The 23,656-nt window shown below is 41.3% G+C and overlaps 1 protein-coding gene across 4 annotated transcripts in view; it reads left to right on the top strand.

Moving 5' to 3' along the window:
• herc1 (HECT and RLD domain containing E3 ubiquitin protein ligase family member 1) overlaps nt 1-23,656 on the top strand; it is an 89,070-nt gene that overhangs the window by 31,606 nt on the left and 33,808 nt on the right. For 2 of the 4 annotated variants that reach the window (XM_084721199.1, XM_084720943.1), the window contains 24 exons: nt 215-335; nt 476-647; nt 1,961-2,303; nt 5,992-6,112; nt 6,234-6,285; nt 8,181-8,452; nt 11,381-11,596; nt 12,288-12,408; nt 12,759-12,996; nt 13,098-13,270; nt 14,583-14,738; nt 14,825-14,931; nt 15,015-15,125; nt 15,213-15,383; nt 15,516-15,755; nt 15,926-16,009; nt 17,001-17,560; nt 18,705-19,341; nt 20,012-20,285; nt 20,418-20,628; nt 20,743-20,909; nt 22,261-22,377; nt 22,957-23,212; nt 23,476-23,597. In XM_084721199.1, the coding sequence (XP_084577325.1) occupies nt 215-335; nt 476-647; nt 1,961-2,303; nt 5,992-6,112; nt 6,234-6,285; nt 8,181-8,452; nt 11,381-11,596; nt 12,288-12,408; nt 12,759-12,996; nt 13,098-13,270; nt 14,583-14,738; nt 14,825-14,931; nt 15,015-15,125; nt 15,213-15,383; nt 15,516-15,755; nt 15,926-16,009; nt 17,001-17,560; nt 18,705-19,341; nt 20,012-20,285; nt 20,418-20,628; nt 20,743-20,909; nt 22,261-22,377; nt 22,957-23,212; nt 23,476-23,597 (5,042 nt within the window). The remainder of the gene's footprint in view (nt 1-214; nt 336-475; nt 648-1,960; nt 2,304-5,991; nt 6,113-6,233; nt 6,286-8,180; nt 8,453-11,380; nt 11,597-12,287; nt 12,409-12,758; nt 12,997-13,097; nt 13,271-14,582; nt 14,739-14,824; nt 14,932-15,014; nt 15,126-15,212; nt 15,384-15,515; nt 15,756-15,925; nt 16,010-17,000; nt 17,561-18,704; nt 19,342-20,011; nt 20,286-20,417; nt 20,629-20,742; nt 20,910-22,260; nt 22,378-22,956; nt 23,213-23,475; nt 23,598-23,656) is intronic. The other 2 variants (XM_084721116.1, XM_084721029.1) reach the window with 2 other exon arrangements.

Here is a 23,656-nt window from a genome sequence, read left to right on the forward strand (position 1 = left end):
AATCAGAATCATGTATTTAACAAAGCCATGCAATAATGTGAAATAAACCTTGACAGGGTGTTATAGAAGCAAAAAAGCCCAAAATCTTTGCTCAATTAATAGAAACACAATGTTTTAGCCTGTAGTGTCTTGTCTTAAAGGTTTCCATGTGGTTAAGTCATACCAGCCTAATTAAACATCACATTTCACAAGTTCATTTTTGTTTTCCTACCAGGTATCAACCATCTAAATCCCTTGCTGAGGTCTATCGCAGTGTTTATAAGGTACGAAACCGTCTGCTGGCCTGTAAGAATATGGACTTCATCCAGACGAGGTCTTCTTCACGAGAGAGGAGGGTGAGTAAACAACATTTATATGTCAAATCTGATTTTTCAGCACTCTGCATTTGGATTCTCTAACTGCTTTTCCAGTTTTCCTCTGTTTTCCTTTCTAATTGGATGTTTTCATGCTCTCATGTTTGTTTCCGCTCGATCAGATTTCAGACAATCAGGACTCTCTGGACATGGACCCTCAGGAGCACTCGTTCACACGGACGATCGACGAGGAGGCGGAGCTTGAGGAGAGAGCCGACCGCGAGAGAGAAGAGGGTCATCAGGAACAAGATGATGAAGAGGAGGACAGGGAGCATGAAGTAATGACTGCTGGAAGTAAGTGCATCTGCCTGGAGTTGTATGTTTACATGCTTTCAGTGTGCTAATCATCAGGAACATTCGGTATATAATAAAATTTTTTATCCTGCCTGCTCTCATTCATTCACATCTCTGCTTTATTATTAAAGTTATTAAACTGCTTAAAATGACAAAACCTTTTTTTTTTTTTTTATTTGCTTGCATTGAATGTTTTGTCATATTGAGATAAAGGCCGCCCACACCAAGAACTGTAACTATAAAAAATATAATTCTGAAATTGTTCTAACTCAGGTGGATGGTGGGATTCACACCACAAACTATAAAGCTGCTATATATTTTATATTTTATAGTTCTTGGTGTAAGCGGCCGTTAAGTTCTGGTGAAAGTAAAATTAATTCAGGGTTCAAATCTGATGCTGTGTCATTTACTGTAGTTTTAATGGTTTGTATATTTATTTATTTAAAGCTGCTACAAGGACTGTGTACAGTTGTGTGAAGCTTCTGCAGCCAAACAGATGTGAAGCAGTTCACCAGTTAGCTTCATGGAAAGAACGGTCATATATGGAGATTTCCTGCATTTCATTTGTTTATCACTAATTATGATTAAACTGAATATCTTTGGGTTGTGAGTAAAACAAGACATTTTAAGACGTCATCTTAGGTTTTGGGAAACACCATTCACCATTTTCTGACATTTGAAAATAACTGTTATTCAATTAATCAAGAAAATAATGTACAGATTAATTGACTATGAAAATAATTGTTAGTTGTAGCCCTAAAGTAAACTGAAAGCGAAGAGCACAAACACATAGAAGATGCTAACTACACTTACTGTTCTGAAACATCTGCTTTTGCTGACATTGGTGCATGACAGACTCCACACTGAGTCTGGGTCTGACTGAGGCTCAAACACGTGTGACTGAAACTCTCTCTGATGTTAACGCTGGCCATCTCAATGCACGTGAAAGCAGTGGTGAAGGCCAGATCCAGAATTTCTCAGGAGAGAGTAAGAGTGGATGTGCTTCCTGCCCTTGTCAGAGTTTGTTTTTTACTTTTTAGGCATGAGAACACTGTTAAAGGAATCATGAATAACAGCTGAATATTTTTACACACTTTAAAACATGTCTGGAGGGGAACTTTGACAGTTGGTATGAATGTGACAGTGTTAGAAAAGCTTTTTGATGTGTTGCGTTGGAATGGGCTTTGGTTATGGACTGTGCACTCTTAGTAAACCTTGAGTGTGTTATGTGGCTGCTGCTTGTCTTCTAACCCAGCATCTTGTGTGTGTGTTTGATTTGTGTGTGGTGTGTGTGTGCATCTCGCACAACACAGAAATCTTTCAATGTTTCCTCTCAGCGCGGGAGGTAGCTCGCAGTCGGGACAGGGAGCGGGCCAGCAGCAGCACAGGACTGGGCTCCGGCTCCGTCTCCAGGAGCGGAGGCGGAGGAGGCGGAGAGGAGGACACCATTCTGTCGCAGGAGGGGAGGAGGGGCAGCACGGGTCTGCCCGAGGGCCAGGACCTGTACACAGCAGCCTGCAACTCTGTGATCCACCGCTGTGCCCTGCTGCTGCTGGGCGTGAGCCCGGTGCTGGGAGAGCTGAGCAAACAGAACCAGGAGGAGGGTCAGACGCAGTCAGCAACAGGAACACAGGAGTGTCTGAGCTTCATGACCAGGTCAGAACACTGCAGAAAACAAGATGTACAGTCAGCTGGTGTCTGTTCAGTTTAACCTCTTCCTGAGGTCTAAAGGGACAGTTCACCTCAAAGTCAAAGCTACATGTTTCTACCCTGCCCTGTAGTGCTGTTTATTCATCTGGATTGTTTCGGTGTGGCTTAGAATGGAATATTGCAATACAATGTGGGAATGATAATTTTTGATGTGACATTTGTTACCAAACAAACGTATTTTCTTTCATTTGTTGAACAGCATCACTGCAGCAACTCAGTACAGTATTATAATGTTGTTTTCTCACACACTTTTCCCTTTTCAAAATATATATATATATATATGATAATATTGTGAATAATTATGCAGCCCTGGTCAAAATACCATTTTAAATTAAATGTTGTGATGTTGCAGAGATGTCCTGGTCTACAAATCATACAGGAGCAACATCAGGAAACCTACAAAAATCACATTATAATCATTTTAATATGTTTTTCAATGAAAATGAGAATAAAAATGTAACCATTAGTTTTCCTTCTATTACAAAACATATCATAATTGCAATATTAGCCAAAATAATCACAATTAGATAATTTTTTTTCAAAATCGTTCAGCCCTGCTTTCTGCCAGACTACTCGTGGATGAGAGGCTGGTTGTTGGTGACAGTGAAGGATGTCAACTTTAATGGCGTCCTCTTTGGCTGAACTGTGACCTCTCATCCATGAGTTCCAACATGAAACTGCTCACAACAGGGTCTGTGGATTATCTTGAGTAACTGGGTCATGATTTCTGCTGTTGAGTTTTTCAAAGTCATTTTTTTGTGCTTTCTCCAAAACTCACACCAAAACTATCCTGATGGATAAACAGCACAGGGATGTCCTGTCCCTTTAAAGTGTCGTTATATTTTTAAAAATGTATCTTGAAACAAAATTCAATATGAACATTTGGAATTGTTCCTTCTGTCAACACTGGCCATGAAGAGATCCCCTCCTGTACTGAGATGGGAGACAAAAGTCTGCGGTTCTCATATTGTGAATAAATGTATTCTAAAGTTCAGCCAAAGCTAATTTGATCAGAGTTGAGCTGAGTCAGAAAAATCAAGGTCAGTTCAGTTCAGTCAATTTATTTCCCCAGATGGAAACTTGGCCTGCAGTCAGGAGCACACTGTAAAAACAAAAAGTACAAAAATGTTTCCAGCACATACAATATTAGCATTCAAATCTCTAAATCCTCAATTCAATTTGACCTTTGAAAGATTTCATTAAATTGTAACTCCTTTTTAGCACGGATGGCTCTCTTTATTTGTAAAGATCAACAGATTATTGGTTTTATTCCCTGACACCTGACACTTACATTTTCTAATTCTTTTGTCAAATATGGGATGAAGTGTGATATAACGGCCAGTAAGCTACGCTGAGTCATCTTTGAGGTGTTGTGGTGTTTTGTTTTTTTTTCCCTCGGACAGACACTTAAAAAAATGTTAAAAAGGTCCCTGCACACCTGAATGTGTGACGGGTGCGTCAGAGGAAGATTCAACTTGAAGAAAATCAGAAAGGACTCCCGCACAGTGTCTCGCTTTATGTTGATTTATTAAATATCCAACAATATTTCGGTCTGGACGACCTTCATCAGGTATACTGGCAGCATACAAACATTTCTACCCATATATAAAAGCAAAGAATACCTCCATTTACAAACATCCGATCAGAGGACTGCTGAGATTGATCAACACCTGAAACGAATTCAGGTGTCATCAGTCCAGCATTAGGGCCGGAAACTCATCGAATCAGATAAAGTTGGACAGACACTGAAAGCTGCAAGTAGACAGGAGTGGAGAGAAGAAAAGATACAGGAAAAGATTCAGTTATTATTTCAATAACTGGAATTGAAAGCTCATTTTGACCAATTTTGGATTTAATATTGAAATTGAGATGTCCCCAATATATATAATGCAATAAAGACACAAAAGTAGTCTTTAGGAAAAAATTCTCAGTTTTCCTCGGGTAGGGCTTTTCTTGTTGATTGCAGAAGAAGAATAGTAACATAAAAAAGACAAACTTTGGAAGATAATCATTTAATTTTGCTAACTCAGACTTCTGAAGCCTCATATTAGTTCTCGTTGACAACATGCAGTTTTTCACAGAACAAGAAGTATAGATTTTGTCCCCTATCTTTAACTCTGGAGTCACTTGAAGGGAGGAATCTCTTTGCAGCTGGTATGAAGAGGAAGAATCATTACAGCAACCACAGTTGTCTTTGAGTGTGCATACTTTATTGACAAGTGTATTGAGTGCAGTTTTACGAGTCACTTGAAACCTTTTCTTTAATATCTGAGCTTGAACATAATGGAAAAAAGACTAATTGGCCAACGAGGCATATGCCAACAGGAAAGTTTAAAAATAGTCCCAGTGTCTTAGCCAACATTGGCTTGGAGAACAATCCCCATTAAAATACATTCAAACCTGCAAATATGTTTTCTGCACACTGCCAGTCCACAAATCTGCAGAGGCTTTGGATAATAATGGTAATAAAATTAAAAGGACACTGTGAACCCTTGTATTTGTATTGATGTATAGTTGTATAAATTACTGAGCCAGTTTCACTCACTGATGAGTGTGAGATGTGTGTCAGATTTTTGCTGATACAGACTTCTGTAGATCATCTGAAAATTCTTAACCTTCTTTTCACTTGTTCCAACAAGTTTAATCTGAACTTTTACCTACAGAATATTTATACAACACGTTCTGCCTCGAGCACCTTGAACCTGATAGCATCTGGTTACTGTTCTGCAGAGCCTGTGGTGTGTTTTCACTTTGATGGGCCTTGATAGAACCTGTCATAGTGAATATATTACCTTCCACCATTTTTGGCATATTTAAACATGTATTTAGGGCCCTTTGTGTTTGGCAAGGAGTGATTTCAGTGCTGTGGTGGTAATTGTTATGTATCTTCTCTGGGGGTGAAATCATTTTTAGGGCCCGAGCACGAGGCTATAAAGTTACAAGACCGGGACCAGTACCCTGAAAGTGACACCGATACCAATAGCGTACTTCATTTGATACCCATCATTTGATCGGAAGCATTCCTGAAATAATCCGTCCAGATTTTATGCATTCATTTTTATCAGACACCACACGTGTAGTATAGCAGTACTGTCCACTGATTTGGTGGCATCTCGTCACGCTGAACTGCCAAGTGGGTCATTGCTGCCGCAGTAGTGAACCAGTCACACATCACAAAAATCACTTGTGGTGAGAAAAAACATAAATTAATTTTACCCAGCCCTGCTAAGCACAGACTGGTGTGAGGACTCTAGGAAGCCTAAACCAAACAGCATATTGGCCATTTTGACATTACTGTGCAAATTTTGCCCAGTTTCTGCCATTTACAGACCTCGTACTCTTACCAGAGGGTTAGTCAGATCGACTTTAAATTTGGGTCTTTGCTGGTGAAAAACCTTTGCATTGAAAAGCAGAAAAATCAGAGCTTTATTTGATTTATTTATTTATTAGTTTATTTGTCAGGGACACTGCAAGAAACATTGTAGCGGGTTTCAAAAACAAGATACAGATGTGTTTCTAGTCGAGGCTAATTTGCAACTCCTGTCCCTGCTTATATCTTAATCTTGTGCAGTTCAGTTTTTTAGGGTGTTTGAAGGACACAGATGATTAATTGGCCTGTGTGTTGTGTTTGTAGGAGTGAGAGTCTGAGTGCAGAGAGCCGTTCGGTGCAGAGCAGCCCGAGCTACAGACTGATGAAGTCCAGGAGCGAGTCTGACCTGTCCCAGCCCGAGTCAGACGAAGAGGGTTACACTCTGGTATAAAACACTCTGTGTATACTTGTCTGTCTCACTACATGAGTGTTTTTGTGTTTACGAGCTGCATACCAAGAGGTGAGTTATCAAAGCTGCATCAGACTTTCTCTGTTTTCTCTTTCAGAGCGGAAGGAGGAATGTCGACCTGGATTTGGCGTTTTCTCACAAAAAGAGAGGTAAAGATTCTCTACAGTCAGATCGATCAGATGTTGAGAGTTAGGATGATGCAGGTTTTTCGTTGTCATCAATCATACGTTACTCTTGTCTCTCTGTCTTCTGATTCCTGTGTGGATAGTTTATTTGCTTCTTTTGGGGCAGTTGAGCCCCAAACACAAGAGGAGCTCCAAGCAAGTAAACGATGGCATGTTTCTTCCTCTTGTTAGCTCATATCTCCATGACTGCGATGCCCCCATCCATCTGTCATGACGAGGGCCTTGTTTTGAGCTTCACGTCCAGACACTTCATACTCTAGTCTCTGTGCTAAGACATAGATCGAAGAAAAAAATAAAGAACAGACAGATGCGCCTATTCAATCAGTGTATTATTCGTTCTTTTCATATTCAATAGGGAAACGAAAATTGGAAAAATTTAAAAACAATTTGTTGTGTTATTATTCATTCGCGAATCCAACACAACGGCTTCTTTTTCTCACATTTAAATTTATGGCCAAATTAGAAAAAACAATGAAATCAAGCCAAATTTGATTTTGATATTTAATGTGTCTAATTTGTGACCAGGAAGTTGCTGACTTCTTTGTGTCTTGCAGAAGAAACACTTATGTGACCTCAGTACCTGATTTAATTGGAGAGGATAGTTGCACACTCATAGCCAAAAGGCAAATATAATATTTTAATAATTAACTAATGTTTTGACAGGACAGTCTTCAGTGTAACTTACTGTATTTGTGCACTGGGACACGAATGGAAACTCCTCAGAACCGTTCAGTGATAGTTGTCAGTACAGCTGGTGGTACACAGGAAAAAATGAATGGTTAATAGTTAATTTGGCAAACTTCATTTTCCAAATTTAAAATGGAAACCGACAACTGTTAACTGTCTCCCTGGTGTTTCCAAATAGTGTCGTGTTTGAGATGCTTTGTATAAAACACTCGACTGCTTTCCATTTCCTCTGAGTCTCGCTCCACAGAGAAATGATGAACACTTTGGAAATAAGAGAGAAGAAAGAAACATCTTCACTGAAGAGCTAAATTAGAAGCTATTGCAATGATGTGCGTTGCATAGTTATAACATAGTTTGAGAAACATTAATGAGGGCGTTATAATGTTGGAAGAAAATAAAGAAAAAGTGTGAATTTGTTCTTTTAATTTGAATTTTTCTCAGACAAATCAAACTTGGTGGCAGACAGATTTATATGGAACCAGTTAAGTTAAAGCAAAAAAATTGTCTATTTCCACTTTAAACAATTTCAACTGACTGTATCCATGGCAACACCATCCTTCCCATCTTTTATAAAAGTTTCTGTTCAATCAAGGGAACACTTTTGATGTGACTTATTCTAAAATTTGTTGTTTTTTGCGTTGGATTCATAAATTGATAACATAACAAATCATTTTCTGATTTTTGGATTCCCAGTTGAATATAAAAAGAACAAATGATACAAGGATTCTGTTGTACAAATAACAAATTCATTCTCCTGCTTGGACTGTTTGTTACTTTGCACAATGGTGGCTCATCCTGGTCAGAAAGGTCACTCTGAAGAGTTTTCATGGAATTTTTAGCAGCCGCACTTTTCTAGAAATCATCAGTACTGACGGTTTGACTTCAGTGCTTCAGTTGTTATATATAAACGCTGCCCTGGTTACCATTTCACTTCTCAACTGCAGCATTTTTTCCTCAGTGGGCCCATTATAGATGAATTCATCATGGCTGATGAAGGCTTGTGCCCGCATGAAGAATCAGCATTTGGCCATTTGATGAACTCTTATAGAGTAATAATGCATTGCGCTGCACAGCTCTTAAGTGCTTAAAAGCAACATGGCCCATCCATCAGAAGAATCACATTGTGCATTTATGCATCTGAAAGGCTCCTCTCTTTCTCCTCCTGTCTGCAGGGTTACTTCACAGCTCCCCAGACTCCCTGGCCGAGTCCTGGTTCCGAGCCAAACTGAGCCGCCAGCGGAGCTACAGCTCGGCTCACTCCTACGAGGAGTCGGACTTGGACCTGAGCCGCTCGCTGGGCATCCACGCCCTCATCGACAACATGGTCAGCTTCATCAGCGGCGATGTGGGCCTGGCGCCAGCGTTCAAGGAGCCAGAAGAAAGTATGTCCACCAGTCCACAGGCGACCATCCTGGCCATGGAACAGCAGCAGAGCAGGGCAGAGGTGAGGGGCTGCATCATGACTCTTCTGGGTCTCTGTCTGACTTTGTACTCAAAGACCGTGTTTACTCTTTGCTTTAAAACGTGTTTCAGTGTTTTAAGCACGAATGGACAGCTGAGACACATCACTGTCTCTATCATACGTCTCTGTGGTGTCCACTTCTGCTTAAAAGATGCTAAGTTTTTACATCAGTCTGTCTTCTCATAAGTCTCAGATCTGTTTCGCAGGTCAGAAACCAAAATGTTTCAGTAACTTTAAATGCATGTATGGTCCAACCACGTACATCAGTTTTTCAAGACCACCATTTTTTGCTGTTACATCCTTGTCAGTGATACATCAGGACACATTTAATATTTGCACTGCAAAAGATGTGTGGTCAGATGCGTCTCAGACCACCAAGGCAAGTGGTTTAAGTGAATGTTTTGTAATAAGTGTTGTCCATGTGTGATCCAATCGCCCAAGATACACTTTAAAACCAATTTTAAACAGTTTAAGTGAGGCAACACCTGAAGTTAAAATGTAAATTTATTTTCTTAACATTTTCTTCCTTATCATAATGCTGTATGTCATATGAACTTCTTGATTTTTGCTGGAGTGATTCTCTTTTTTTTTTTTGCTTCACATGAAGAATTGCACACTTCAGTGGAGAATATTTTGTGACCTTCAGTCCTGTGACATCCTTTCAGAACAGAACTGATCGGAGGATACAGCTACATACATATTCAGTATTTCTCTTATTGTCAGCAAATTCAATGAAAACAACATTTTTTGACCTGTTCTGTGTCAATTTGTTAGTCCTGTCAGAGTAGCTACTTTTGTTAGTTTAAATATTGTTCCATAAATTATTATGCTATACAATATTATTGTCATTTTAAGATCATTTTATGCCACTGATATAAAGATAATAATACAGCGTGACAGTGCAAGTACACCATTTCAAAGAGATGTAAACTTTGAACTTTTAATTCTTCTGAGTATTCAGACATTGGCATTGGAATATGAAAACTTAATTTACGAAAATATAATAAAATACACAAGCAAAACCAATAAAATGGACTCTCAGGCTCTGTTAACAAAAATTGCACTTGAGTAGATATTAAACATTGGCACAGGGGTATTGAGAGTCAGAGGTTGGTTGTATTGGGATGAAAAGATTATCGGTTTCATGATAAACTAAGAAATCAAATTAGAATTCCAGATGGTTAGTATTACCGTTTCAAATTTCAATTATCATGATGCTTAGAAAAATTCACAGTAAATTCTGTTCATCATCAACCAAAGTTAACAACAGTCTCACGCCGGCGCAGCAGCAACATGTTTGTTTTGCATCAATAAAAACTCTGACATCACAGAGGACATGATGTCACTTCAAATCATTGAGAGTTTTTAAATATAAAACTTGATGAACATGAACGCACTCTTCCTCTCTCATTCAACTTAAAGCCAAAATGTTTTCACACTGGAGCTGTGGAGTGCAGATTATTCTTTCCAAAACTTTATGACTGTAATTATACACTGTTGGGAAAAACACCTTTTAGCCTCAAGTAACACTAGACACGCACGCACGCACGCACGCACGCACGCACGCACGCACGCACGCACGCACGCACGCACGCACGCACACACACACACACACACACACACACACACACACACACTGACAGTGAACCAGGTAACGTGATGATAGAGGGGCTGCCTGAGCCCACCATGACATACCGACACAGAGAGCAGACGAGGGCAGGACAGGAGCAACATGACCTGAAGTGACTGCAGGAACCTCTCAGCATAGTTTGTTTCTCCTCATTTGGCTTTTAGTTGTTGTGAAAAACACAGACAGTCAGTAAAACTGTAGCTGACATTCTTATCTAAACAAACACATGTAAACAAAGATTTCTACAGGTCCAAAAACATTTAGAAAGTTGCATTAACTTCAGTCTTTCTTCATGTGTTGTTGAGAAAATTTTGTATTGATCATGCTGAAAAAAACAAAACCAACATGGAACCAACGACCACAAGTGACCCTTAAGATTTCCAGCATTGCATATTTGGATTGGAAGATTTAATTAAGAGATAAGAGATGATGATGAAAGCAAATCTTTAAACGGTTACAAATATATATTTGCATATTTAAAAAAGTAAAAATAATTCTCTAAAACATCTGAACACTGTAGCTTCTTCCAAATGTCTGTCAAAACAGAGGAAATGTTCATTTGTTGAGGGTTTTTTAGGACTGAATATTTACTGGAGCAGGACAGTGTGTGTTGAAAATAAACTGTTTATTCATGATGATGAACATGTCACCCAGTGTAACAGCGAGTCTCTTTTCTTGATTGTTGCCAACAAAATATTGCATGATCGAACAATGATGGAATTATGTTGCAGGTGCTGACTGTTTTTACTGAGTCTGGAAAATCTAGTTTTTCTCGCCGTGCAAATGCAACCTGGCGTGACATGCAGAACAATCTGAACCTTAAAGTTTACCTCACTTGTGTCCTTAGAGCATTTTTTTATTTCATCTTATTTCACCTCCAGCTGTTCTTGTTTTAGTTGATGTATTTGCTGTAAATTTTAATAGCTTTATGTATTCTAAAGGCTTTATTATTTTTTTTTACTTTTTGTCTCCATTTTTAGCTAAGTTTCTTGTTTGTGTTTCTCAGGATCTTTTGTTATTGATTTACTCTGCTATATTGCCAATGAATGTTTTTCTAAGTTTAAAAGGATTTAGTAAATGAATGAATGTGCAGTGAATATCACCAGACTTATCCTTTAAACCCAAACTCTAGCGGTCAAACAAATTTGGTTTATTTTCTGAAAATAGCAGCATACTTTTGGTAATAATACAGCCAAGAATTTGAGAAAAATACACTTCAAGAGCTGCTCTCGGCACTGTTAGAATATCCACTTGACTACTGATGTGTGTTTTCTCTCCAGCTGCGGTTGGAGGCTCTCCACCAGATTGTGGTGTTGATCTCTGGCATGGAGGAGAAGGGCAGCCAGCCCGGGAGCACAGATCGATCCAGCAGTGCCTTCCAGTCCTCCTCCCTGCTCACCTCGGTCAGGCTGCAGTTCCTGGCCGGTTGTTTTGGCCTCGGCACCGTGGGCACCGGAGGGCTGAAGAGAGAGAGCGTGCAGCTGCATCACTATCAGGTACGAGGCAGCTGGTCTCCTGCTGAGAAAATGCTTTCATTTTTAAGCTTTGGTGAGAAAGACTTTGTCAGCTCGTTGCTGTGGTGGGAGAAGCCTCACCGAGTGTGATTGATTGATTAACCAAGCTATAACTGTACTGTAACCATATTGACTTTGTTTTTGCCTGTGACTCATCATTATCAGTGCATTTTTTACCAGTGCATTGTGTACTTTGAGAGCAGTGGGCTTCTGTATTCAGGATAACAGTCTGAACTTTACATCGACAGACAACTGAGTTTTAAACAGCTGATCAACTTAGGGTGGAGGACTCGTCGTTGCGTTTACTGTCAGTTCACAGCGCTGTGTTCATCCTGCGCTCCTGCAGAGTTCCTGTAACCTGTCTGAGCTTCCTTGAGTCTGGGGAGGAGGGGACGGGGAAAAGACTTGCTTCAATCATAGATTAGGATTTTAACTTCCATAATATCCTATGTAAAGACACTATTTGGACTGTAATACTCATTTTTTCATGTGCAGTTGTTGTTTTAATCTTTAACCATGCATCTGTTTATTTTTGCTTTTTGTTTTTATTGTCTTTTTAAATTACATTTGAATGTTTTCTTAATTTTTGTTTTTAACTGAACTGTATGCCCCTTTAAAGCACGTTTTCAGATTAGTGCTGTATAAATAACCTTACTTTGCTTTTTCTTGGCAGGATGGTATAAAAGCAGCTAAGAGGAGCATCCAGATGGAGATCCAGACAGCTGTTCATAAGATCTACCAGCAGCTGTCTGTCACACTGGAGAGGGCGCTTCAGGCGAACAAGCACCACATAGGTAACAGAGAGCACGGCTGTACACCCAGCAGTACAGCTGCTGTAGTTTACTGGGCTAAAATGATTCAGACTGTTTAGACATTCATCACAAGAGTGACAGGATGACAAGAACTCATTTAATCTTTTCGTCTGCGGCTTCACTTAAATGTTTAGGTGAATGTGGGATCTGTTCTTACTTGTTCTTTCCAAGTGGGTCATGTGTCTGTCAGGAGATTCAACCAAGGCGACTTTCAGAACAGGTTCAGCTTGCTCTCATGTTCTGATTAGACAGAGATGCTTGGCGCTGAGTCAGTTTTGGATGAGTGTTACATGACGTTTTTCTCTCCTCTTCTTGTTCCTTCTCCATCCTAGAAGCCCAACAGCGCCTCCTGCTGGTGACTGTGTTTGCACTGAGTGTACGATACCAGCCGGTCGATGTCTCCCTGGCCATCTCCAGCGGGCTGCTCAATGTCCTGTCCCAGCTCTGCGGGACAGAGACCATGCTGGGGCAGCCGCTTCAACTGCTGCAGAAACCTGGAGTGTCCCAGCTCAGCACCGCCCTCAAGGTGGCGTCCACGCGCCTGCTGCAGATACTGGCCATCAGCACTGGGTGAGGAGGTTTGAAACTGGAGGAACATCAGTACTTTATAAACCTGATGTAATATAAAGAAAAGATGACATCAACAGCTGTGTCTTTCCTTGGGTTTGCAGGACGTATGCAGACAAGTTGAGTCCCAAAGTTGTTCAATCGCTGCTGGACCTGCTGTGCAGTCAGCTGAAGAACCTGCTGTCTCAGGCCGGAGTCAGTCTCCTCTCCTCTGGAAATGACCAAGAAGACAACAAACACGAGGACAGCGCCGACGCTGAAAAGAAAGACTTCAGAGGTGATAAAGGAGTTTCCTCCTGTTACCCTTTAATTTAAAGGACCTTTTTTCACTCAGTCTTAATGTCCCTAATGTGCTTTATAATACATGCAACCTGTATTTGTGGCCTTTGTTGCATTTACTTGAGCAGTGATGTTTTTCATCCACATAAGCTACGATCTGACACATTTACATTTAAATGCTTAATGTAAATGAAACTTGATAGCAAGAACAACAAAAAACCCAAACTAGCAGCAGAAAACATACAAACTGACAGATGAATAATCAAGAAACAAGAGACGGTTTGGTTCAAAATTATTTACAAGCATGTGACCAGAGGCATAACACACACCACAAGCAGCAGTGAGCTGCAGTGATTAATCAATCAATCGATTATTAAATTAATCAAACTATTTTGATAATCATTAGTCATAATTCATAATTCATTAGTTTGAGTAGTTTTTTCAAGAAAAAAGTCAAAATCTCTGATTTCGTCTTCTTCAGGGTGAATATATTTGGTATCTTTACTCCTCTCTGAATAAACTGAATATGTTTAGTTGTGAGTAACACAAGACATTTTAGGACGTTGTCTTAGACTTTGACAATTAATCGACTATAACAATAATTGTTGGTTGTGTGGTCCCACACCAGAGAAGGTCAGTTTAACAAAAAAATATGATGCAGGTAGTTCTCAGGCACCGTTCCTGAGTTCACTGCCATTGTGCGTCCACAAAGCAGGTTTAAAGTCATAAAAAACTTAATTAAATACTTTGTATACATTTATACCTGGACAGCTTCTCATACTCACAAATCTTTCTCGCTTCAATCTCTGCATATAACAAATTATAAATGTTTGTGTAAAACCAGACATTATTCAAATTATTCAATTGTGATTAAAACTGAAGTAGGTTTGTTTTTATTGAAAAAATAAATGAGTAATGGACTTCAGTAATGTATAGATTCTTTTGTACAGCAGTTAGGAGCATTATTCACCTCACTTACAGTGCAGGTGATTGAATGTTCGTATTCTATGAATATATGAATAAACTATTTATAAAGCAGTTTTCAAAACAAAGTCACAAAGTGGTTTATAAGACAAAATAATAATGGTAGACAATTATGAAAACAATTCAAAAGGAGTATAAAAGTTATTACTACATTCAGCTAAAAAGGAGCTAAAATAAACACTGCAAAATAATTAAATTAATCAAGGAAAAAAGAAAAAGGAAAATTTAAAAAAGTGACTTTACCAATTAAAGAAAATTTAAACTCTGTAAAATCTATTTTATGCAGCCTGTAATTGTATTTGTGTTGGTATTTTATTGTTTTCCAGCTTTGATCCGTAAGCAGCACACCGCTGAGCTCCACCTCGGAGACTTCCTCGTCTTCCTCAGGAGGGTGGTGTCCTCCAAGGCCATCCAGTCCAAGATGGCCTCCCCTAAATGGACTGAAGTGCTGCTCAACATCGCTGCACAGAAATGCTGCTCAGGTACAAACAGCTAATGTAACACAGCACAGATAAACATGCGGCACGTCGTAGCTGAGACATTAAAGCATGCTTGTTGTTAAATGTAGGGGTCCCTCTGGTGGGAAACTTGAGAACTCGGCTCCTGGCTCTTCATGTGTTGGAGGCCGTCCTGCCTGCCTGCGAGGCCAATATGGAGGATGACCAGATGACACAGGTACACCAATTACTTTGCTTTGTACGAGTTCTCAGTAACAGTCTGTTGTCAGTCAGTGAGCTGATATTTCTTTTCTCTGTCAGGTTGTGGAGCGGCTCTTCTCCCTGCTGTCTGACTGCATGTGGGAAGCTCCCATCGCTCAGGCCAAACACTCGATCCAGATTAAAGAAAAAGTTCAAGAACTCAAACTACAGGTGTGCAACCAGCCATTCTTCCTCCCCAACTTTTTACCTTGATTCACATTTTCCATTTGAGTGACAGAGAGTTTGTTTGATCCACAGGGAGACGCAGAGGAGGAGGACGAGAACCTCCCCATTCAAGAGGTGTCCTTTGACCCAGAGAAGGCTCAGTGCTGTGTGGTGGAAAACGGTCAGGGGCTGACGCACGGCAGTGGGGGTAAAGGCTACGGCCTCGCCTCCACTGGTATCTCCTCTGGATGCTACCAGTGGAAGGTACAGTAGAGAGAAACCCTCCTAAACTCAGCTGAACATTCACAACAGGACTGAATTAATTGCAGGATCACAGTATTAACTGATGAATGTGAGAAAAGTTTTGCTTAATTTTATCTTTGATTTCTGTCGTAGTTTTACATCGTGAAGGAGAACCGTGGCAACGAGGGAACATGTGTCGGTGTCTCACGATGGCCTGTCCACGACTTCAACCACCGCACCACTTCAGACATGTGGCTGTACCGAGCATACAGCGGAAACCTGTATCACAACGGAGAGCAAACGCTGACTCTGAGCAGCTTCACTCAGGGAGACTTCATCACCTGCGTCCTGGACATGGAGGCCAGAACCATCTCGTTTGGCAAGAATGGAGAGGTGAGACACTGAGCCCAAGATCAGATACTGTAGCTGGTCTGTTATCAGAATATATGGACATGTTTAAAATACTTTAACAAACTGTTCAAATCACATGCATATTTGTTTTTTTATTTATACAAAATTAAACTTCAAAATCCATGAAATAACAGCTACTACTGTTTCTGCAGGAGCCAAAGTTAGCCTTTGAGGACGTCGACGCCACAGAACTGTATCCCTGTGTGATGTTCTACAGCAGCAACCCAGGAGAGAAGGTAAGACAACACGAGTGTCCACCTGTCTTAGAAGCAGACGTCTTCTCCGTCTCAGTCTGCACACGCAGTGATTATTTTACATCTGGCTCCATGTTTGCTTGTTCTGTGTTTACAGTGAATTACTTGAGTGTGAGTTTTCTTATCTTTTGACCAGCCTGCTTTAATGATGTCATGTTTTGTCAGTAAAAGTGAGAATTGTGATGCAAAAATTTTCATTCCCACCAATCGTGAAATAGCAACATGTCAAAATAATCCAAACAGTATTTTGTTACCGAATTGTTCAGCCCTAAAATTAACTGTTGAGTTAATTGTGGCACATTTAAATTGATGTTTTTAAAAATTATTAATAGTGCATTAGCTTCTATATACTCTAAACACCAGGGCTGGTACAATGTTTTGAAAGTCGAGAAAGTGTTTAGTTTTGACGGTTACATTTTCAAGATTAAGAATGGTTGAATTTGAATATAATTCTTGAATTATGCCTGATTATCAGTATAATCTGGTGTTTCATCTACACAACCATTCATGTAAACCAAAAATGAACTGAAACAATCCTGCCGTCATATGTGTTTTTTGTCTCTTGCGGTCTCACACTGCATGTGGAGCAGAGCTAAATTGACTGACATACGAGTGACAAAATGAAAAGGGGGCGTTTTTCCATTTTAGCATTTTTCCATATTTGCCATTTTGCCCAACATTACAGTTTAGTTTAATGATAAAGGCTTCAAGGGTCTAGAAATCTTTGGTTTAGGTCCCTTCAAAGTGCTTGGATTTTACTCATAAAAAGCTACATGGACCCTTGAATACAGTGAATAAATTTAACATACACGTCGTCTCATCTTTTATTTCCACCTGCTCAGTGATGAAGGGTGGTGCAGCAGTTTAGCAACAAGAATCAGAAGATATGAGAGCGGGACAGAGTGAACATTTGTGTTTAGTGGTTACATTTATTGTATTAATGTAAGAACATTCTGCATTCACATTTTTCCAGGTTAAGATTTGTGACATGCAGATGAGGGGAACACCTCGTGACCTCCTACCTGGTGACCCGGTCTGCAGCCCCATGGCCACCGTCCTGGCCGAAGCCACCACACAGCTGATCCGTATCTTACATCGCACCGACCACTGGACCCATCGCATCAACAAGACCCTGATCGAACGGCTCCACAAGATCAAACCCTGCTTCAGAGAGTCAGCCAATGCGTCCGGCAGCAGCGGCGGTCAGAGGCTGAAAAAGAGTCGCTCGGTGCAGAGCCGCGAGGAGCACGACGCCCAGAGAGAAAGCCAAGAAACGCCCACGAGGACAGAGGAGGAGAGAGGACGCCACGGACGGCAGCACGGCCTGGGAGAGCTATCAGAGCACCACCTGAGGACGCTCTGCACGGAGGTGTGGCCGGTCCTGGCCATCATCGGGGGGGCGGATGCAGGCCTGCGCGTCGGTGGGCGATGTGTGCACAAGCAGACCGGGAGGCACGCGACTCTGCTGGGCGTGGTGAAGGAGGGCAGCACCTCAGCGAAGGTGCAGTGGGACGAGGCTGAGATCACCATCAGGTACTGAGTGAAAAGTTCTTCTGTGGCACCTTTTAGTCACCTTTCTTTGACATTTTTCTTTGTTGCTATATTTGTTATTTGCTGGTATCCTTTATTGGCATACCAAACTGTCAGCTACTTACAAATTTATTTCAATTTCAACAATATCACATGTAAAGATTTCTGCTGTCACTGCTGTTGGGTAAAAAAAATGTGCTGACTGAGTGACCTCATGGCCTCTGAAACCTGCTTTTTCTTCTTGTATATGGTGAAGTAACTAATATTTTTTGGGGGGGAGGGCATCATAAACCCTAAAGGGGATGATCACATGGTTGTTAGACCAACAGCAGTGCTTTGCATGATGTTCTGCTCTGGGTACTTAAAGCCGCGTTTCCACCAAGCAGTCCAGTTCAGTTTGATACCCATTAGAACAAATATTTTCATGTTTCCGTCGGCAGAAGTTGCAGATGCTACCAATAGAACCACTCCATTCTGTCCCCTTTATTTGTTAAAGCACTTCAGACCACTTGGCAAAATACCACATTGTTAGGGAGTCCCATCAGTTAATAAACAGTGCAGCTGTTCAAGACCAAGAAAAGTCTCGCCTGTTGTTTCCCAGCTGCTGGAAAAGTAAAAACAGTTAGCCCAGAAGCCCAGGTAACAATGTGGAGGAAATGCATAACAGATCTGGGGTTTAGGTCCATGTAGATCTGGGTTTCATTGATGCTGAACTGACAGTGTTTGGTGGAAACGCGGTTTATGTAACACATGCTATGGTTAAGGCACATGTTCCACAGCAGTATGACCACAGGGCTAATAAAATGTATTTTTGAAACACAGATTGTTTTTTCACTGCCTGTATCTACATTCCTCTGACTCTCTGAATTAGCCTCCTGTTTTTGGTCACTTTTTCACCTTAATCCATTTTCCCTCGCTCTGATTTATTGTATTCATGCTTCTGTTATTGACTTGCCCTTTCGCTTCATTATTAATCCATTACTCTTTTGCACGACCCAACAAATCATTGAGTGGCATGTTTTTTGTTCCATACCCACATTCCATCTTTTTATTTGTCTTGCATGCTGTGCTCTTTCTCTCCTGCCCTGTCCCTCACTTTGTGTTTCCTCCCTTGTCTCTTTTCACTCTCCACTCCCTTCTATTAAAGCTTCCCAACTTTCTGGTCGCCTAGTGACACTCCACTTTACAACCTGGAGCCCTGCGAGCCACTGCCATTTGATGTGGCGCGTTTCCGTGGCCTCACCGCCTCACTGCTGTTGGATCTCACCTACCTGACCAGCATCCACGAGGACACCGCCGCTAAACTCAGCGCACGACGCCATGAGAAGAAGCATCGCAACGCAGCCTCGACCGGGCACGAGCCGACCAGTAACGAAGAGAAGGCTGACAACGAGGGGCATAATCGTAACGAACAAAAGGATAACACTGGAGCATCATCTGGAGCAGCTCCGAACACGACCTCTGACCTGCGTGTGTCCCACAGCCTCGATGAGGTGAAAGCACACGCGGCCCCCAACTCAAAATCAGAGAGCGAGATCTCCTCTGTGGTCAGCGGAGGCGGGAATGAGACCCTTTTCACTTCAGCTCCTCACACTCCTGCTGAGGGGAGCAGGAAGAAAGGCCACGAGCACGGCTCCCGCAGTCACGAGCCATCTCCTTCCTCTGTCGCCACCCAGTCAGAAATCCACGCTGTGCAGCTGTCCTACCTTTACCTGGGAGCCATGAAGACCCTCAGCGCCCTGCTGAGCTGCAGCAAATATGCTGAGCTGCTGCTTATACCAAAGGTACTTCACCCTGCAAGGTTTACTCAGTCTTAAAGAGAGTAGTCTGACATTTTTGGAAATACACTCATTTGCTTTCTTGCGAGAATTAGAAAGATTGATACCATTGCAAAGAAGAAAGTAAATTCTCACACACATATTTGAGTTCAACAAAAAAATCAGTGCAGAGATGAGATGATAAATGTGTTTGGGAATAAACCTTTTTTGTTGGAGGTGGATTTCTAGGGGAACCACAGAATTCTCATTTTTATGTTCATGTTCAGGTTCTTTGGCTCCATGCAATTGCCGTTCTAGTGGATTTTACGCTGTACAACCATATCAGTTGTCAAGCAACTTCATGTCAGGCTGCAATTAGAGCCAGACACTTGATAACATAACATGCATAACCTAACATAACGATAATAATAAACCAAGTATCACTCTTCTCATTTAACTCCAGAGAGCACATTTTGTCAAAATAGCTAAAAATGTGAATTAACTATTTATTTATTTTTTACCTCTCTTCCCTGTTTGTTTATAGAGAGATATAAATGGAATAATTTTAATAAGTGAATGAGTAGCAAACACAGAATCTGTACACAAAATGGTGGCTGAGTGAGATCTCATACCTGAAACCGATCCAGGTCAAATACCGTCAGATTTATATGAACTTGTTCTCTCTTCTGACATCAAGGTGCTACCGGAAGCAGCACCCTGCGGGCACAACGCTGATCTGAATGCCAGCACCAGCGGAAGCACAGCTGCCACCTCGCCTGTCTGCCAGGAGGAGGTGGAGATGAGGGCCGCTCTGCAGTTCCTCATGCGCCATATGGTGAAACGGGCAGTGATGCGCTCCCCCATCAAGAGGGCCTTGGGCCTGGCAGACCTGGAGAGGGCACAGGCCATGATCTACAAGCTTGTTGTCAATGGGCTGCTGGAGGAGCCCAGCGGGGGAAAGGCCAAACCTGGTGAGAGGATACAGAGATAATGATCTGTCTAGATTTTGATGTATATTCCTGTTAATTAGTGCTCGGGGAGTTCCTCACAGTATAAATAACAATGACTACTTCAGCTTCATCTGTTTTTTTCTTCTCTCTCAGGAGTGAGAACTGAACCTGAAGGTGAGGGGGAAGGTACAGAGGGTGAGCAGTTGGCACAAACCCCCGTCACCACCAGCCCCTCCGCCTCCAGCACCACCTCCTTCATGAGCTCCTCGCTGGAGGACACCACCACTGCTACCACACCCGTCACAGACACAGAGACGGTCCCGGCCTCAGAGTCTCCGGGGGTCATGCCTCTCAGCCTCCTCAGGTCAGAGCAGATGGCTGCGCATATTGTCAGTCAGATAGCGTTCATTATCAGCCTTGTTCTTCATGTAAGATTAAATTGAGATGATTATTTTAATGCGTCTCTGTGATGTGACAGGCAAATGTTCTCCAGCTACCCAACCACCACGCTGGTTCCAACCCGTCGAGCACAGACTCCTCCGGTGTCTTCCCTGCCAACCTCACCGTCAGACGAGGTCGGCCGCCGGCAGAGTCTCACCTCCCCCGACTCTCAGCCCAACAGACCACAGAACAGAACAGGCACCTGTAAGTACAACAGATTAACATGCGTGTAAACATCACTGCTGAAAACTTGTACAGTATATCATCAATATAAGCCAAAAGACACTACATGTTTTTTAGCTTCTACACTGTTTTTAGTTAATACAAAATGTTTTGAATTTCTTGAATAGATAACTGAATGAAAATACAGGGTTTCCCACCAGAAACTGGTTCATCTTTAAATGAACTCTGTCTGATAAGTCATTGATACAAACATCACAGAGCTACTGAAACAAGTCCAATATATAACCTGAAATAGATCTTTTCCCAGCAGCCATATTACTATGAAATGCTGGGGAAAACACAGGTAATAAAGAAGATAGTTGCACACTTGTAGCCATGATGCAAAAAAGTAATAATTTCCTGTTTCAACATGACAGTCTTCTTCAGGATACCCTCTAATACCCTGTATCACTGGTAACAACTGTGTGCTGCTGTGAAAAGTGGAAATGGTCTGTCCTCTCTATGTCCAGCAGGTGGTTACTACATTGATCAACAGAGCCTGTAATGTCACTGCATTCTATGCAATGACAAGAAAGGATTTCTGTACTATTCTAATCTGTTAAAACTAACTTTGGTCTAATTTCTGATAGGCAGCCGTTTCCTCACACTTACCCACCTTTGACTTCTTCCACTTGTAAAAGGTTTTCCATGACATGACAACATGCTGCTCAGATCAGTTACTGCTAAGTGAATCTATGAAGACATCAATCATTCAGTGTCACCTGCTAAGCTGAGTCAATCAATACTGACGCATCTCATTTGATCAGGCTCCCTGTGGAGTTTCTGACTGATTTCCTCTGAGTGGCTTCCCTTTTTGTTTGTATGTATGTGTGAATACACAGTTTCTGATAATCAGTCCCTCAAGGATTTCACAGGCTGTTGATGTGACACGGTCTAAAATACCTGATTTCAGGGCAGATTTTCTAAAACAAAATCATTGTGATGCACGTTACGATATTTTTTGCAATTGAAATGTGGGAGCATCTGAAAATTTCAAGAGAAAATGTCTGACAGAAGTGGAGAAGCTCTCATTTCAGGCGAGGTGCCTCCATTATAATTTGCTGTTGACGAGTTAACTTTCCACATAAGGGACAACTGTTTTCATACAAATAAGTATAAATTAGAAAGAGAAAACATCATCACATAAAAATATTGTATAATGGTGTCTCACACTGTACAGATAGTAAAGCCCCCTTAGGCAGATTGTGATTTCTGATATTGGGCTATATAAATAAAATTTTGCGCGATTTGACCACTCACACACTGAGATATTTTAACTTTTATCCCAGATGTCATAATAAATTTCACTAATTGTGGTGGTTATTTGTTCCAGCCTTGTCTGATCCCAGCAGCAGACTGTCGACTTCTCCCCCTCCTCCTGCCATCGCTGTGCCTCTGCTGGAGATGGGCTTCTCCCTGCGCCAGATCACCAAAGCTCTGGAAGCCACTGGTCAGTCTCACTCAACCTCTCTTCCTGCTGTTTGCAGTTTTATTTTATTTAATTCTATGCATTTAAGTTAAATTTCATAGACTGATCAACACCAGTTAGGTAGGTAGCACACTCTGACTTTGGCACCAGAACAGAGCGAGGCAAAGAGAAAAGTGTCAATTATTGCTACAACTTATTATTTATTTATCTATTGACTCCTTTTTCAGTGAACTGATTTAAGTGTTTAATTGTTTAGTCTTTAAAATGTCAGAAAATGAAGAAAGGTTCTTATCATAATTTCCTAGATGTCAAGTGTGGTCGTCTTTAAATATTGTTTTGTTTGACCAACATTTCAAGTTGTCAAAATTGTTGCTGATTAATTTTCTGTCAATCCACTTATACGTCAGTAAAACATTGTAATAGTATGAATTTACATTTTTCTGTATAAACAAGTACATCCACATAACCAAAAACAGTAATTAGTTAGTAAGTAGCAGAGAGTACGATATGATTGTTTGAAATGAGTAACATTTTACCTAATAAGCACAACAAGTATTAAACTATGACTGTAATATTAAGTATGTATTCTTGTTACTTCAGGTGCTCGAGGAGAAGCAGACGCTCAGAACATCACGGTTCTCGCCATGTGGATGATCGAACATCCAGGTACAGAGGACGAGCACGACGAGCCTCACACCAGAGGCAGCGGCGTCAGCGGTGACGGTTCTGACTCGTCCTGTCCGGGCGCGACGGCCTCTGCTGGAGGCAAATCTCTGGACAGGAGTTCATATCTGTGCTCTCCTGGAGACATCGCCAGCGCAGACGCTTCTGAGATGGAGGAGGGCTTCAGCGAGAGGTACAGTCGGGATTATACAGACCTCGTTATGCTAAAGTGCTTAACGTAAACCAAAGTTGAGGAAATTATTGACAAGAAAAGAAGAAAGGTAACATAATATCAATTATATGGAAGTTCTTTGGAAATCTTAAAATCGGCAAAGTGCAGGTGTTGGCTGGTGCCAACAAAGACAATAAAATGTTATACTTCTGTGTTACATTATCATAAAGTTGTATGTTTGTAGAAGTATATAGAAATAAATTCTGTGTTTGTATATTTTGTAGTCCTGATGGTCTGGAGCAGGACAGTGCTTCAGCCTCCAGCGGGGCTCCCCTCAGAGGACGCTCTGCTGTCGGTAGGAAACACCGCTTTGACCTGGCTGCACGCACACTGTTAGCCCGCGCTGGTGAGAATATTCTACAGAGACGTCTTTTACCTTCTTCACACTGGGTCTAAACAAAGTGC

This window comes from Lutjanus erythropterus, chromosome 1 (assembly GCF_056507025.1).
Source record: "Lutjanus erythropterus isolate fLutEry1 chromosome 1, fLutEry1.hap2, whole genome shotgun sequence".
Classification (NCBI taxonomy): Eukaryota; Metazoa; Chordata; class Actinopteri; order Lutjaniformes; family Lutjanidae; genus Lutjanus; species Lutjanus erythropterus.